This window comes from Protopterus annectens, chromosome 6.part1 (assembly GCF_019279795.1).
Source record: "Protopterus annectens isolate FY-2018-M chromosome 6.part1, PAN1.0, whole genome shotgun sequence".
NCBI classification, from domain to species: domain Eukaryota; kingdom Metazoa; phylum Chordata; order Ceratodontiformes; family Protopteridae; genus Protopterus; species Protopterus annectens.
Window position 1 is genome coordinate 21,071,972 of NC_056738.1, and position 10,959 is coordinate 21,082,930.

Below are 10,959 nucleotides of genomic sequence, written 5' to 3' on the forward strand. Positions count from 1 at the left end.
GAGTTGATGGACTTTAAGGTTTCCCTGTGGGATGCAGTGTTGGAGATGCTGGGTGGGAAGATTGGTGTGTCGAGGGAGATTATTTTTCTGAGCTATGATACAGAAGAATTTTAATTGCCTAGACATTATAAGGCCTTGCTGGGGTGGCTGCCAAAAAAAGCAATTACTAGAAAATGGAAATCAAAATGAAAACCAGCTCTTCTAGTAGTAGTGAATATAGTAAGAGATAAAACAACTAGAACAGAGATCTTTAGAAAAGAGTAGTATCAAACAACATAGGAAAAAATGGAAATTATGGAAACAATACATACAGGGGAGGAATGAGATTTAACAGAAGGCAGGACTTAATGAGTTATGTAATGTTTGACTGAAATTGATTGGGTAGGTAGGTTGTAAGTTGTGTCAGTATGGATTGTGATGTAAAATGGTTGCAACTAGGATTGTGTGTAGTTTATCATTTATACAAATGTATGATTGGTTTAATAAAGATGTTTCTTGTTTAAAGAAAGGGTAGAAATTGACTTTATGTAATGTTGCTTAGATTATATGATGTATAGCAATATATGTGAAGTATGTTTGTAAACCTGAACTTAATACTATACAAATGTAAATTTGCCCATGTCACAAGTGATAATTCAATAAAAGTGTTAGAAAAAAAATGGTCCCCCTCCCCCCTTCATCTTGGGTAGGCCTGGAGGACTGGTTTAACCTGCCACAAGGCTTGCTGAAGGCTCAACAGGTTAACGGGCCCCATGACCCTCTTCCCTGTATGGTATTTTTCTTATGAGGAAGATGAGCCTCAAGTCAAGGCACTGACCACTAGGATTGTAAGACAAGGATACCATCTCTTTTCAACTTCCCTGCTGAGGAAATATCATTTGGGGAAGCACTGACCTCAAAAAGGAATTTCTGATGTAAGACAGAAGAGAAGGCTTTTGTGCTCAAAAAGATATATGTTTAGCTTTAGAGGTTACAGCCACTGACTTAGTGGCTTCCAATTCCATCTTGAGTGCCCTGAAGGATGCATTTTCAGCTGCATACCAGGCCCCCTCACTCCCAAGCCCCTACCACCAAAAAAAAACAGATGGATTTTAAAAGTTGGAAGGCACTCCTAAAAACCCAGTGGCTGATCCTGCAGTGTTCTATATGGACCCTGATAGGTGCGTGGACCATCTTTGATTCCTTAACAGAAAAGCAGAACCCTGGATAGGTATGGCAAAGTTTACAGTTCAGTAACTTTATCTTTCAGGGCTATAAATTGCCAAACTTGCATTCATTCTGGCTGTCTTGGACTATACTTGCCAAAATTATAGGGGAAGATCTCAAAACACAGACCTTTAGGGCTAATCTGTATAGGTATAACATTATAGATTTAGCATCTAGAGCTGTTGCCACTGGCTCTAAGAGGGCATTTGTGGCCAAGCTTACAAACCTTGTGTGCCTTTGCACAGGTAATAAAGGAGTTGTTTCAGAGGCCCCTCTTCAAAGTTCTTGAAATGCCCGAAAAGGCTAAAACTATGATGGGGATTAGGCAGCTTTTTCATTCCCTTATGGCCAGATATGAAAGGAACTACCCTTATAAACCCATACTTGCTTTTTACAGGAAGCAGAGTAAGGGCAAACAAAAGGGGGGGAAGCTCCATTTCCTGAAAAGGTGGCAGAATGTGACGCCCCCCCCCCCCATTCATCTTTTATTGGGAATGGCCCAGTAATAGTAGAAAGCAATCCTGACTTTTGCTCCCTCCCTCTTTTTCCCCAGCCCTATCTTGGATTCCCTATCACACATCAAGGTACACTTCCCCATGTGGGATTGAGTGCAGATTCATGAGCACTTGGAGACTGGAATAAGCTGCAGTGGATCAGCCGCATGTGTCTGTCAGGTGCCAAGTACCCAAAGAACAAGAGGAACTGTTTCCTCTCATCATCTTGGACAAACTCCTCACCAGGGAAGAGATTTTACTTCAATCTGTTCCTTGTCCTCTAGAAGGCACCTGAAGACCTGTTTTAGACCTGTCAAGACTCGATGCCTTCCTGATGGTACCCACGTTCAAGATGCCAACCCTGGTATTTCTTGTAACTTACTTCCTCCCATGGGCTCTGTTAGGCATATTTCAGTTACAGGGTGACCATTTGTATGCCCCCATTCACAAAGAGCACAGATGCTTCTTTAGATCTTTTGCTGAGGGTTGACCATTTTAGATGACTTCATTGCCTTTTGTGCTTACCACTGCAACAAGGGTATTCACCATTGTTTCTCTCTGCTATTGCTTACTGATTTCTGTAAGGAATTCTTATTTTCCTTTCCTGGACCACTATCAGATCTATGCTAACTCAACATAGTAGTGCTGAACGCCCTAAATGTCATCAGGGATTTGTTATACCATTTGGATTTTACACTCAACTTCACACATTTATGCCTGGTGACATCTTGCAGAGTAGTCTTTCTGGGCCGCTTATTGGACACCTCGGACAAGAGGGTATTCTTTTCTCATGAAAGGGTGGAAAGATGCTAAAAGTACTGCTTGAACCTGGCAGAATAGCTGGCCACAGTTACGGAATTTTCCAGGGCTCCAGGCTTTGTCTGCCACCGTTTTCATTGTCCCTTATGCCAAATTTCAAGTGAGAAAAATACAGTGGTGTCCCTGGGTGGAATGGTGCAAATATTCACACCCTAGTAAATCCATTGATTTGCATTCACCTACAAATGAGCTGCAGTAGACGACCTGTCAAGTCAGCTTAAATTATGGAATCTCCCTTATGAGGAGATGCTAACAAGACCATAACCATGGATGAGTCGGACTTTGGTTACGAAGCATTCTCACAGGACTTCCAAGTTTAGGGGAACTTGGGCAGCCTCACAAAGGAGGCTACCCAACTTAATCATCAAAGAGATGCTTGCAGTATTTCAGGTCAGGTGTTAAGGGCCTTAGTCCAACTCTGGACAGAAGGAACATTGAAAGTAGTGACAGATAATACCACTAATGTCGTACATTAGCAAGTTTGTGGGACAGATGCTACCAGCTGTGACAGCTTAGGAGCTGGAAGTACAATGCAAAAGTCTTTCATAGGGAGGTTTTATATCACTTCAGAACTGAGTACAGTGGCAGAACAGCTGAGCATGACAAGATTAGACATTCATGAGTGTTGTATTGGGAGGTCTTCCTAGAAGTTGTGTACAAATGGAATTGCCCCAGGTGGACCTCTTTGCATCCCATAAAACTGGTTCAGTTCTGTTCAAGAAACCGTTGCAAAGAAGCCTGGCCAACGGATTGATTTTCCATAACATGGAAAGGAGCAGTATGTTTATACCTTCCCCTTCCCTCTGATTCCCAGGGTAATCGAGAAGGTAAGGAAGGGCAGACCAAGATAGACCCAGAATGTTTTTGATAACCCCATTCTAGCCTAGGCAATACTGGTTCTCCCTGAACAGGGAAGTGGTAAGAGTGTAGTACCAGTTGTTACCCTACAGAGCAAATATCCTGCTACAGTGCAGAGGTTCACTTCTGCACCCCATTGCCCAGATCAGCTCTTTGCATGGATGATAGAATCTGAACGCCCTTTAGGCATTAGTATTGTTAGTGTTTTTAGAATTGGAGAAGCTGGAAAACGTACCAGTAGAACTTGTTTATCAAAGTGGAAGTGGTTTATCTCTTGGTACTAGGGTAAGGGTCAGGACGCATACAGTATTCTGCCCCTGGTCCTCCAGGTACCTCGGTGAGCTTCTAAATGTGATACTAGCATACAGCTGTAATCAGAGTTCATCTGTCTGATATCTCTGCCTGTCTTCCTCTGGAACAACCTCTAACAAGCCTGTTCTGATTGAAATAGTTCCTCTTGATAAGTGGTTGGGGGGGGGTGTTTTCACCGTCTGGGAAAAGGTTGACACTCGCATGGGGTGTCAGTTATGCATTGGAAAGGCAGCTTAATCAAGTCCCCTTTGAATCAGCAGCAGCTTTACTACTAAAGTTCTTGACTTTGGAAGACTGCCTTACTGATAGCATTCCTCTCCAGTAGGAGGATATAAAAATTATAAACCCTTGTGTGCATTCCTCCCTTCATGACCTTCCGCAAAGGTAAAACAAGCTTTAAGACTAACCTTCATTTCTGCAGTAGGTAGTATTGGAATTTACTTTTAGCCAGACTACTGAGCTTGCCTCCTTTTTTATCCCCAGATCCTAGACTTCCTAGATGTAGACAGCAATTGAGATTTTTTCAGGAGAGGACAAAAGATTTTGGGAAGACAGGATCATTGTATGTCACTGACAGAACAGTAAAGGGAGTAACTGCTGTTAAATCACAGTCTGCAAGTGGCTGTCATTGTATCCAGTTCTACTACATCAGCTAGGGAAACAGCTGGCAGATGCAGATAAGGCCCACTGTATTGGGTTTGATGATTCTACATTGGGCTTTCGTGCAGGATGTAGACTCCCAGTATGTCTTGGAAGCAGTAGCTTGGTTATCCATCTTAAGTTTAATATTCAACCCAAGGCCAGGAGTGGATTTGCCAGAGTTGTCCTGCATGACATTCTCGGCAGTGGTCACCTCACTGTTTCCATCACCCACTCTAAGATTCAAGAGTCATTCCAGATGTAATAAATGGTGCAACAGTGATCTAATGAACATAAAACAATTGTGTAAGAAACTTTAATAGATGTTTAAATAGATCACTGCTGCAGCACTGTATCCCACCCAACTTCTTCTGTGTAGAGAGGTACCCTTCATGTTATCCCCTGGTCAGGGTTGAACTTGTTCTCCTCTACACCTTTCACACTTTTTTAGTGTACAGGGATAAGTATTTGTTCCATAGTACTTCTCCTTTGCCCGAGTCTGAGTGACAGAGCTCTAGACTGCAGCTGAAGACAAGGTTGGTAACTTAGCTCTTCTCAGCTCCTTCGCCCCCATGTAGTCTTCAGGGGTTTGGGTACCACTCTGATTGATATTTGGATAAACTTAGGGTAAGAAAGACCTGAAGACTGCACAGGCATACGTCCCACGTAATACCAGCATGCTGGATTTGCTCTAGGGCAGGCCTACTACAGTGTCCCAAGAATAAGGAATATGAGCTGTTGAAGATTGACCAGCTGGGTGGAACATCTAGAAGTAAAATTCCAAAAGTGATTAATACTGCAATAGTGGATCTACATGAACATAAACTATTACAGTAGATAACCTTTAGGCTATTTGAAAATGCTACTTCAAAGGCCCCACCACTTCTAGTGTTTGATCAAAAAATCTCCTGTGCCGACATTTTTTCTGTTGTGGCCTTTTGGTAATTTCTTCATTCTTTCACCACACATTGATTAGAATTTTGAATCCACGAGATTAGTCACTTTTGGTACTTGGATGTTATTGAATGTAGCCCTCTGAGCCCTCTCTTGGCTTTGGCATTCCAGCAGGCTTACATCTGCATAGGATTTTTTCCAACAGTTAATCTGATGCTCATTGTGTCAAGTTAATTTGTGAGAAGACCTTTTTGCAGGTGGCGCTTGGTAACTTTCCCTTTGCCTACACTGTCTTTTCATACATAAGCTACGAATGGATTTTCCTGTAAGTTGGGCAGGTATTTTTGATGCGAGTTGTCCAGAGGCTGGATGCACAGTGGATTTCCTTGCCCCATACATGCTGTAAAGAGGCATGTGTCTTAAGTGTGGGAGCAGTAGGGAAAATGTTGTCTTTTTGGAAATTGTAGAAGAGGAAATCTCAGCAGATATCTCCTCCAGAAAGCCTCCAGACAGATCAGGTGAAGTGATAATCTGTTGTGTCTTCTAGGGATTTCTGAAACTGGGTTCCATGTTTTCTGCCACTGTTGAGCACAGCTGTGCCTGTGGAACTCCATGTACATAAAGTTAACTAGAGCATTATTTCTATAGATACCCATGTATTGATTTTTTTTTTTCAGCTTGGTAGGTTTATTTCTTTAGCCTAGAAGAAGTGGGTACTGTTGTAACAAGTAAGCTTTTTAACATAGCCACACAGATACAGAAAATCAGTCCTTGAATTGTACAGCTTCTGTGAATGAGTGCTTTACAACACAAGGTGATCCCATTTGTGGACCAAGTTTAGAAATTCGTTAGTCTTGTTTAGATGTAGTGGTAGTCCATGTATCAGTAGTTTTTAGTGTTACATTTTCTCCAGTGCTGTTTTCCCCTAGACATTAAGCACACACTACTGTAAGTTTTCTTTTTGTATACCATGTATAGCTCAAGTGCCTGTTGGCCATCATGAATCACCACTGCTAATTTGTCCTGCATCACCAGGAGAAGCAATCCATGATGTGGCTGTCATTCAGGCAGCTGAAGGATATTTTGTGCCTTCTCTTGTGTCCTGGCAAAGAGAGTACATTTTTAAGGCTTGTTCCACCTCGTCAGGGGACATGTGAAGGCATGTCACTGTGAAAGCCTCGTGTGAGAACCGCATGTGAGATCCATATGTAAGAACCTGTTCCTGGATTGCTGTATATTTTCTTGCTGACAAAACACCCATTCCTGTGAGATCCTTCCACCATCAGCCATCCTCCAAGGGTTTATGGCAATAAACAGCCTGGCTCACACCACCTCTCTCCCTGAATAGGTATGTCATTACACCACACACCAACTGGTGCCAAAGCCTGTAATCATACTCTGCCACCTGGATGAGGTCTTGTAGGAAGAGAATACTGACTGATGCAGCTCCAGAGCACCTCTTTTTGATTTAAGCCCTTTACAGTTGGCATACTTTTTCACTTTGTCTGCATATGCATCAAAATAGCTATATTACTACAAAGAATCTTGGTAGTACAAGCATGGTAAATGTCTAAAAAAGGAAAACAATTTAATGGTTTTCTGTTGTCTGGTTGTAACTCTGCCTTTCACCATGATTTTTTGATGTAGTTTACAGCTGTTGGCATAATTGTTGCAGTGATAACCATATCTAAGAATTGATCAATTCTCATTTTTTTTCCTTTTGCAGCAATGAAGCCTGGAGGTTTATGGGAGGCTATGCAAAACCAGTCACTTTTAGTCAAGTTTTATTCAGAGGCTTCAAGTGGGGATTTGCAGCATTTGTGGTAGCACTCGGTGTTGAATATGCCTTATTTCCTCAAAAGAAAGATGATGGACATCATTAAGTGTATAAATAAAAAAGGACTTGAGTGCGTTGCTAGTTTCAGTAGATCCATTAAGGTATAGAGGAAAGAAAGAAATATAAATGTTAAAATATTTTTTTGTTTCTGTTTATGCATTTAACAGATTACCTGCTAATAACCGAGACAAAGGAGTGTATTTGCTCTGCTGGATCTTGACCTGAAATAAAAATGTGACTTAACAAGATGTCAGTTACTGATGAGCAGGAAATTTATCTTGGCAGTTAATTCCTCAATATGTTATCAGTAATGATGACCAATGATTATTTCATTATGTTGGATATATTACGTTTCAATGAATTAAATGATAAGCTTGGTCGTACTCAAATTGTGAATTTTTTCATTTAGTATGTTTTGTGCATTTGTATAGAATGTGTGTATGTATAAAAATATATATAATCATTTCACTTTATCAAATGTTTTCTCTGCAAAGTGAACTGAATTGTTTTTTACCGATTTCTCATTATGCAGAGTGCTAATTTTATCAAATGCTTACTTTCTCAGTAAAGGTAAGTGGAATCTGTGTTAGGGGTAGGGAATGTGTGTGTGGTTAGGATTAGCGTAAAGACTATACAAGGAGAAAATTCTACTGTTTGCTGTTTGTGGCAGAAATGTAGCCATGTCTTTTTGTGTAGTAATGGTGTTTAAAAGAAAATGTTTTTCAAAAATAAAGTGCAGGGTTAGGGTTAGCTCACGTGGAGATTTTCCTTGCTTTATTTATTCAAATACATACATACACACACACACATTTCAAGCATGGGTAAGAATGCTGTTCTAGCTTGCCCATATAACAAAACAATGTCCAAGCTGTTCCTTAAAAGAAATCCAAATTAGTGCTTGCTTTATTGTAATTTGTTAGTCTTTTCTGTGAATCGGCTACTCTGTCAGGGAACCAGTTAGTACACTTCTCATTTGTATAGAATCTTCCACATAGGTTGCCTGATGATTCTGTACTACTTTTTGATTACCCCAAACATTCCCAGTGGTAGTTGTCTCTAAATGCCCTATGTAGGTCTCCTCCTCTTAAATATGCATATGAGACAACTGAATAAGATGTTTGATTTCATAATAGGTTTTCATATCCATGGATGCCCTTGGTATATTTCCACTGTACATATTATAGTTTGTGTTTTTTGTTACAAGGTTTCCGAATTGTTATTCCATACTCAAGTTTGGGTCTTGTGTAACTAACAAACAGTAACTTCTTCATTTTGGATTTCCTAGACTTTACAAGTCTTTTTATACAACCTGTAGTTCTGTAACTATTATTTACCAGTTTGATATGATTAGAAAAACTCAAAGCTGGATCTGTCCATATACGCACGCCCTTAAATGAATCTACAGATGTTCATCGTGTTACACTGCTGCAGTCATCACACTTGGGTTGTCCTGCCGTGAGGCGGCCCTGCAGTCGGCCTGAGTTCCAAAGTCTTGGTCCGGTGTCGGTTGTGGTCGCTTCTTCCCTGACGTCAGTGTGACAGGGGTATAAGAGGCAGCCAACGCCATTTTCTTCAGTCTTTCTTGCCGCGCGGTGCCCGAAGCAGAAGCAGTTCACAAGTGCCGGTCGGCCGACTCCTGAGTTTCAAATCAAATTTCAGACCGAAGTCTTCAATAAAGCTAAGTACCCCATTGCGGACTCCTTTCTTGCCTCAGACTGATGTCAGAAAAATTTCTTGTGGGAAGCAAATACTTCATAAGGATTTTCATTCTTATTGTATTCCTTGCCTAGGCCCATACCACGACGTCACAGGTTGTCTGTTTTGTGCTAGGTTTAACAAACGAACTATTAAACGTCTGTTTGATTTTTCCCGACATTACTTTGGTAGAAAATTTAATTACACCATGCCGTCAGAGCAGCTGATGACCGGGATGCATAAAAAGCGCAAAGATAAGGACAGGCAGCCGAGACCCAAACCAGACAAAGGCCTCAGCTAGGCCGGTCGCTGGCTCTCCGGTTTTCAGTGAGGTGCTTACACAGCCCCTGACAGCTGATTTAGAACCCCAGGCTGCATCAGACTCTCAAGTGGAGGTTGCTGGGCCTCCAGAGCCTTTATCTTTAGGTCCTTCCGACTCCATTGCTGAAGGGGATACCGGTGTAGTTGAAAGGCCTTCAGTTGCTGAAGGTGTCTTCAGACCGACTACACTTACTATGAAATCCTATGCAAAGCTGAAAACTCCTTTAAAAGTAAAGAAGACTGTACAGCAGTCTCCAGTACAAGGCCCCATGCCTAAGAAACAGATGCTTAAGATGGCTGAAGACTTAATTACCCTAATCAGGGGTTCCCATCCCCCTCCTGACAAAAGGCCTAGACAGGAGGAGGAGTACGCTTTGTCTGACCCAGCTTTCCACTTCCTCAGACTCTTCCGAGGAACAGGAATACTCCTTTCCCCCTTATGAAGACTCTGATGCTGAAGAGTCTATTCCTTCAACATCTCCCTCGGAAGACTACTCTTTTGAGGAAACTTTACATACCATGAGGGAACACTTCTCTCTAAAGCTGTTATGGATGTCATTCTGGAGGCCAGGAGACCCAGCACCAGGAAAACCTACTCAGACAAATGGAAAAGATTCTGCGCCTGGAACCAGGTTAAAGGCCAAAATCCTCTTGTCCCAAATATTCCTCAGATACTGCAATATTTAACAGAGATGTTGCACAAAGGCCTTTCCTTTTCATCTATTAAGATCCACGCTTCAGCTGTTTCAGCTCAATACAACATGTATCCTCCTAGATTTTCGCATCCATTACTAAGACAGTACCTCAGAGGGGCTAAGAACATAAGACTGCCCCGGAGAGCACCAACACCAACTTGGGACCTCAATTATGTCTTGGAAAAACTCACACTACCGCCCTTCGAACCGGCTTTTTCAGCCGATTTATAATATTTTATCATGGAAAACTGCCCTGCTGCTAGCAATAACTTCAGCATGAAGAGTCTCAGAGCTACAGGCCCTAATGGCAGTGGAGCCTTTCATCATTTTTCATCAAGACAGAGTCTCTCGACTAACTAACCCTTCCTTTATGCCAAAGGTGGTATCCAGTGTGGCTCTAAACCAAACCATTCATTTACCCACCTTTTATCCAAACCCCCAGAATAAAGGGGAAAGGCTACTACACTCTTTGGATATTCACAGGCAGTTACGCTTCTACTTGGATAAAACTAAGACTTTCAGAAAATCTGACCAACTCTTTGTATCCTATGCTGCAGGATCACAAGGAAAAAAAGAAGTTATGTCTTACAATAACATTCCATGTGAATTGTTCATCTCGCCTTTGTTCTTACACACGGGTTCGGAGCCGATCCTCGGCTCCGAGTCGGCCGCATCACAAGCTCTGCATCTAAGAGAAGCTAGAGGCACAATCTACATTCCATGATCCTCTGCTGCTATCCCTCAGATCTAGTTTGCAAGAACCCAGAACGCACTACTAACCACTGCGTCTAACGCTCACGTAATCACACACTTGAACCTGTACATATGAACTAAATACAGATAGGTGTACACATAATGTGTCACCTACTAATCAATAGGTAGTGCAGATAACCCAGAGAAGACCAACCAGACACTAGTTGTACCAGTTCTTCCAGAACGCGGTGGGGGAAGGAGGGAGGGGATGTAAGAACAAAGGCGAGATTAACAATTCACATGGAATGTTATGGTAAGACTTAACTTCTTTATGTGAAATTGTTCGATCTCGCCATTTGTTCTTGCACGCTGGTAGCGTCCCTAGCTCTGTTACCCTGGGTGACTCATGGAAGAACGTTCCTGAGAACAGTGGAACCAAAGGATGCCCTGTCCTTGGAGGTCCTGTCCACTTTGTAGTGAGTAACAAACATATGAG

General features: G+C 41.9%; 1 protein-coding gene across 2 annotated transcripts in view; it reads left to right on the forward strand.

The window, feature by feature from the left end:
* NDUFB3 (NADH:ubiquinone oxidoreductase subunit B3) overlaps positions 1–7,442 on the forward strand; it is a 113,035-nt gene extending 105,593 nt beyond the window's left edge. For both annotated transcript variants that reach the window (XM_044075452.1, XM_044075454.1), the window contains one exon: positions 6,949–7,442. In XM_044075452.1, the coding sequence (XP_043931387.1) occupies positions 6,949–7,105 (157 nt within the window). In that variant the 3' untranslated portion in view covers positions 7,106–7,442. The remainder of the gene's footprint in view (positions 1–6,948) is intronic.
* Positions 7,443–10,959: the final 3,517 nt, after the last annotated feature.